This window comes from Microcebus murinus, chromosome 18 (assembly GCF_040939455.1).
Source record: "Microcebus murinus isolate Inina chromosome 18, M.murinus_Inina_mat1.0, whole genome shotgun sequence".
Lineage (NCBI taxonomy): Eukaryota > Metazoa > Chordata > Mammalia > Primates > Cheirogaleidae > Microcebus > Microcebus murinus.
The window spans coordinates 18,283,310-18,289,766 of record NC_134121.1 but is presented as its reverse complement, the minus strand read 5'-3'; the positions used below and the strand labels follow the sequence as shown (position 1 = coordinate 18,289,766).

General features: G+C 41.6%; 1 protein-coding gene across 1 annotated transcript; it reads right to left on the bottom strand.

Moving 5' to 3' along the window:
• Positions 1 to 454: 454 nt before the first annotated feature.
• Positions 455 to 3,468, bottom strand: LOC105878827 (olfactory receptor 1D5). The gene is made up of 2 exons (XM_012778590.3): positions 2,480 to 3,468; positions 455 to 626 (listed from the first exon to the last, which is right to left on the bottom strand). Exons 1-2 carry the CDS (start codon positions 3,418 to 3,420, stop codon positions 455 to 457), a joined length of 1,113 nt encoding a protein of 370 aa, XP_012634044.3. The 5' UTR covers positions 3,421 to 3,468.
• Positions 3,469 to 6,457: the final 2,989 nt, after the last annotated feature.

The following is a 6,457-nucleotide window of genomic DNA, read 5'->3' as shown; positions in this document are numbered from 1 at the left end:
GGCGGCGGGAACAGGAGCCTGGTGGCCTTTCTTGGGAAAGAATGACTTAATTTTTAGGAACGGGTGGAGGGTTCAGGACTATTCCGCTCCCCAGTGGGCGAGGAGGGTCGGCAGGGTCATCCTTTCTTCTGAAACTGGGGAAGGCCACGAAGATTTGGCACAGCTGGATTTTAAGTCCCTAAAAAGACGCTGGAGAGCCCTTGCCCGGCCGCCACTGGAGGGCGCGCAAAACCTGCGGAACCAGAGAGACCGCACGCCGCGGTCGGGGAAGGGTAATCTCAGCGCCGACCTCTCCAGGCTTTTCATTAGCTGGTTCTGCAGAAGGCCCGCCTTTCCGATCGCCTCATTGGCCATCGGCGCAGGGTGGGTGTGCGTCTTTGGCCAGCCCCCCCGGGGAATGGGAAATGGTCTCGGATGGACCAAGAGGTCCGGCTTTTCGAGGGCCTCCCATTGGTCAGTCAATCATGAGGCTCCCATTGGCTGCTTCCCCGAGCCGCTGCTTTATTTTGGGGGTGGCGGGGGTTCTCGGTAACTCCTGAACAGACTCGTGTGGCGGGCTCAGATGCACTCCTGGAGGCTCATATCCCTTACCACCGCTGTTTGCCTCAAACTCGCGGCAAGCAGGGCTGGACGAGATTCAGAATCTTCCAGAGAGACAGCTGGTCCTGGGGCAGGGTTGGAGGGCTCGGCAGCACCGTCCCCAGTGGCCAACAGCAGGAGGCGGGAAACCTGTCTTTTCTTGGGCTAGAGATCAGGATGGAGGCTGGGCTAGTGGAGTCCTGCAGGGGGAAGGAGAAGACCACTGTGGGCAGACCCCTTCCCCACCCTCAACCCCGCTAGAGCTGGGCAGGTGGGAGTCAGTTCCAGGCAGGATCTGCTGGCAAGAGTACCCGACCTTTAAAGGCCTCTTAAGTTCTTAGTGTTGAAAGCCTAAACTCCACATAAAAGCAAACACATTAAAAGGACCTACATCCCACAGAAGACATAATCGGCAGGTGACTCTAGAAGACTTGAGAATTGCTGTTGGCAAGTTGATGTGCTAGTTTTCGTATACATTGAGATAAATGTTTAATATTTCAATTTTGCATTTTTAGTATTTTGGAGCCAATAATACATGTTTCTTTTTCAGGATTCAAGCATTTTATTAATTCTTGGAAAGCTTGTAGGCCCAAGGCACAGGTACCTGTAGTGGCTAGTTGATAAAACTGGCTACCTGCCAACTGACCCAACAAACATGTGTGTGCGCGCGCGCGCGCGCACACACACACACACACACACATTCTCTCTCTTTCTCTCTCTCTCTCTCTCTCTCTTTCTCTCTCTCTCTCTCACTCTCACACACACACACACACACACACACACACACACACACACACACACTCCAGGTTTTCATGAAGTTTCTGGGTCCTGACTCATGTAAAACAGGCCAGTGGCTACTTAAATACCAGGAGAGGCTGCCCAGCCTCCCTGCAGAGGCCCAGGGCTGAGTCCTGTTGAATACACATATGCAGATAAAAGGCTGAAGAAACACACATCAGAGTGGGAACGGTGAAGGTCCTTGCTAAACAATAAATTGAGTATAGAAGATGTTAAGCAAGCCTGGGACGGGTACTGGTTACTGAGGCAGTGGTCCAGTCACGTGGGCTTGAGTGGGGAGGCAACGTGCTAGAGGCAGTGGGCAGTGCCACACTGGCAACCTGGCAAAAGCAGCTCCAGCAGCATGTCTTGTTAGATATCTGGGTCACTGTTCTGTTGCCCTGAATGGGGAACCATAATGATAACACCAACCCTTATTGCTATGTGTAGGTAATTTTATGTAGCTTATTTTATGATCTCATATGCAAACACAAATAGGCACAGGCTGCTGGCCCAGAAAATCTGTGGAGGAAAGGTTGAGTTTCTGAGAAAATACACATCCAACCTTAACAGTAGTTACTTTGGGGATAGCAAAGTGGACATGAGAAGTGGAAGGGTATAGACTTATTTTTTATTTTACTTTTGACACTTTTTTCCAAAAATAATACACATACATGGGAAAAATAAAAGCCATATAAATAAGTAGTAAAAAGTCAGTCTCTCCCCTACTCTGGTGTTCCCGATCCTATCCCCAGAAGGAAGTTTCTTGAGTATGCTTCACAACATAATCTATGCAAATAGGGATTATATATAAAAACTTCTTATTTTGAACTCTCCACACACTTGCATTGTTTGTTTTTGCAAGAATGTGATCCCATGATCAAGCAAGTTTAAATATTCAACTCTGAGAAATTCTGGTAGTAGTGTGACCCTATTTATTGCCAAGGCTGGTGAGGTCTGGGGGACACTGGGTTACATATATGTCTTTTCTTTACCACAAATACATATACTCATTCTGAGCTGGGGCTGTGCCCTCATCACTGTTGTATACTCCACAGGATAATGCCTTAGATGTGGTGAAGGATACTTCCAGTTTCCACTTCAATGCTTTTTTCAAAATTACCCTAATTTCAACCTCTGAAATGGTCTTCCTAGGAGTCTTCCCAGAGCCCCATGCATGTCCTTGTTCCTCAGGCTGTAGATGAAAGGGTTCATCATGGGGGTCACCACAGCATACATCACTGTGGCTACTGAGTCCTTCATGGAGTAGGTTTGGAGTGGCTGCAGGTACACCATGCAAAGTGTCCCATAGAAGAGGGAGACCACGCCCAAATGGGAGGCACAGGTAGAGAAAGCCTTGTATTTCTTAGAGGCTGAGGGTATTCGGAGGATGGCTCTGACAATGTGGACATAAGACGTGACCACGAACCCTAAGGGAGTGAAGAAGATGAAGCAGCCCGTGGCAAGTTGCACTGTGTGAATGATGTGGGTGTCGGAACATGCCAGCCTCAACAGGACATACATCTCACAGAAGATGTAGTGGATCTTTCGGGGCCCACAGAAGATGACCCTAGTCATGAGAAGAGTGAGGAGGAGGCCATAAAGGGCAGAGAGCACCCAACACAAAGTGATGAGCAAGATACAAAGCCCAGGGCTCATGGCTGTGGTGTAGTGGAGGGGGCGGCAGATGGCCACATAGCGGTCATATGCCATCACGGCCAGGATGAGGTTGTCCAAGGTCGCCAAGGATACCAGGAAGTAGAGCTGCGTCAGACACCCTGCGTAGGAGATGGCTTTGTTTTGGGATTGAAGGTTCACCAGCATCTTGGGGACTGTGTTGGTGACGAAGAAGAGGTCAGTGAAGGAGAGGTTGGCCAGGAAGAAGTACATGGGAGTGTGCAGGCAGGAGTCAGAGCTGATGGCCAGAACGATGAGCACATTTCCCACCACTGTGACCAGGTACATGGACAGGAACATCCAAAACAGGATTCGCTGCTGCTCAGGTCTCTCCGAGATCCCCAGGAGTAGGAACTGGGAGTCCTCACTTTGGTTATCTCCATCCATTTTTCCAACTTTCTGCAACAGTATCACCAACAAATGTTTAGGAAATGCTCTCAATTGAAGAGAGACATGAAGATAAGCAAAATCAACCATTTTCTTAGCAATAAAATATCTTAGACTAGATTTTAAAATAAAAACCAGCAACAAAGTAATAACAGGCAAAAACCAGAACATGGAAAGTCTTTATGGAACATAGTCATTCCAGCAACTTCAAATCTAGCATACTAAATATTATAGAAATAATGCCTAAGTCTTATTGTAAATCTTGTCATCTTCCAATGCTCTTGAAGTGCTTAAACATCAGTATGTCATGTTATGATATTGTATAGGGTTTCATTTTTATTTATTTATTTATTTTTATTTTATTTTATTTTTGAGACAGAGTCTCGCTTTGTTGCCCAGGCTAGAGTGAGTGCCGTGGCATCAGCCTAGCTCACAGCAACCTCAAACTCCTGGGCTCAGGCAATCCTCCTGCCTCAGCCTCCTGAGTAGCTGGGACTACAGGCATGCGCCACCATGCCCAGTTGATTTTTTCTATATATATGTTAGTTGGCCAATTAATTTCTTTCTATTTATAGTAGAGATGGGGTCTTGCTCTTGCTCAGGCTGGTTTTGAACTCCTGACCTCGAGCAATCCACCCGCCTCGGCCTCCCAGAGTGCTAGGACTACAGGCATGAGCCACTGCGCCTGGCCTTGTATAGGGTTTTAAATGATATTGAATATAGGCGTATGCATTATAAGAAATGGATATTGTCAAATTGGACAAAGAAGGGAAATAAAAATATTGGAAAGGAGAAAGAAAAATCATCATTATTGGCTGATATGATGATCTTTTGGGAAATCTAGGAAAATCAACTGCAATGCCATTAGGAAAAAAAAAAAGATATCAGTAAAGTGACCAATCACATAATGAATAGACCCAAACTAATCATGTTCCCATAAGCCATATAATGCAAGGGTAAAGATTGTGCTGTCAGAATTCTTGAATTCAAGTTCCAGTGCTGTCCCTTGTTAGCTATAAAACCATAGGCAAGTAACTTGAGTTCTTTTTAAAGATTTTCTGTGTATTATGATGTTTTGCTATCATTTTTTTATTTGTATAAATTTAACAGGTAAAATCGTAGTTTGTTACATGCATATATTTTGCAGTGGTGAAGTCTGGGATTTTAGTGTAAACATCACCCAAAAATGTATATTGTAGCCATTAAGTAACTGGTCATTCCTCACCCCTTCCCACCCTTGCAAGTTCCCACTGACTATTATTCCACACCCTATGTCCATGCAGACACATAATTTAACTCCCACTTATAAGTGGGAACGTCTGATATTTGACTTTTGTTTCAGAGTTACTTTTTAAGATAATGACCTCTAGCTCCATCCATGTTGCTGAAAAAGACATGATTTTCTTTTCTTTTCATTATTTTTCTTTTATATGGTTGAATAGTATTCCTGTGTGTGTGTGTTTTCTTTATCCAATTGACTCAGTTCCTTCATGTGAAAAATAGGTTGGGGTGAGGAGAAAAATAAAGTGCTTAACACAGGGGGTTGGCATGCAGTGAGCACTCAATAAATATTGCTTATTATTATATATAAACAATAATCAGGAATACTAAGCTTAAAATATAATGTGAAACAATTCTATACACATGATCAGCAAACAAATCTATGCATTAAGATGTTAATAAGAGTCAGGCATGGTCTTCAAATTCTGCAGTGAGGTATAATGTAAAAATTTAATAAATGGTTAATATTAATGGCAGACTTCTCAGCAGAAACAATGGTGGTCAAAAGACAGTGGAATAACATATTCAAAGTGCTTAAAGAAAAAACCATCAGCCCAGAGTCCTGTATCCAGCAAATATATCTTTCAAAATGAAGTCATAATAAAAAAAATTTCACAGAAAAACAACAACAGATATTGTTGCTAGCAGACCTCTCTTACAAGAAATACTAAAGGAATTTCTTCAGGCTGAAAATAAGTGGGCCCAGAGAATAATCCAAATCCAGGTGAAAAAACAGGGCAGTGGTAAAGGTAGTTATGTAAATATGAAAGATAATATATATGCATATTTCCTTTCTTCTCTTAACTGAATTAAAACCAATTGTATAAAATAATATGCATATAATGTAGTGGTAACCCTATAACAATATAAATATAACATATTTGTAATATATATGTCAATAACAGCACAAAAGAGAAGGGTAAGTTGTATTGGATCAAGAAAATGAAAACAGAAAGTAAAGAAACAATTATAAAAGCATATTGTTGGATTTGTGCCATTAATAAGTGTAATATCTATAACAATAATACTACAAAAGGTGGAAAATGGAATAGACCTATGTAGGAATCATATTTCTATATATCATTGGAATTAAGCTATTATCAATCTAAAGCTGATTCTGGTAAGTTAAGATATATGTGGCAAACTCTAGAGCAACCACTAAAAAAGTGCCTCAAAAATATAGTGAGAAAAACAAAAAGAAAAAAGGAAAAAATATATCATGAAAAAATCATTAAAGAAATGAAAATGCTACATTGGAAATATTCAGTCAATGGAATAGAAAGCAGTAAAGGAAGCACAGGGACATAAGATACATGAGACATATAGAAAACTAAAAGTAAAATGACAGGCATAAGTTCAATTATATCAATAATAACATTAAATGTGAATGGTTAAAACAATTTAATCAAAAGGTAGAGATTATTAGAGTGGATTAAAAAAACCACAATCTAACTATGGATATACCTTGGAGATACTGTAGGTTTGGTCCCAGCCTGAAGCAATATAGTAAATATTACAATAAAGTGAGTTGCACAATTTTTTTAGATTCTCACTGAATATAAAAAGTTATCTTTATGCTATACTATAGCATTAAGTGTGCAATAGAATTGTCTAAAAATGTACATACCTTAATCAAAAATACTTGGTTGCTAAAAAATACTAACAAATATTTGAGCCTTCAGTAAGTCATAATCTTTTTGCTAGTGGATGGTCTTGCCTTGATTTTTTTTTTTTTTTTTTTTTTTTGAGACAATGT

What these genes read in the sequence shown, in the direction of transcription:
- LOC105878827 (XM_012778590.3), bottom strand. Translation starts at nt 3,420, where the DNA reads ATGGATGGAGATAACCAAAGTGAGGACTCCCAGTTCCTACTCCTGGGG. An exon ending in TTTCAGAGGTTGAAATTAGG is followed by an intron (nt 627 to 2,479) that starts GTAATTTTGAAA and finishes AATCTCGTCCAG; the next exon opens with CCCTGCTTGCCGCGAGTTTG.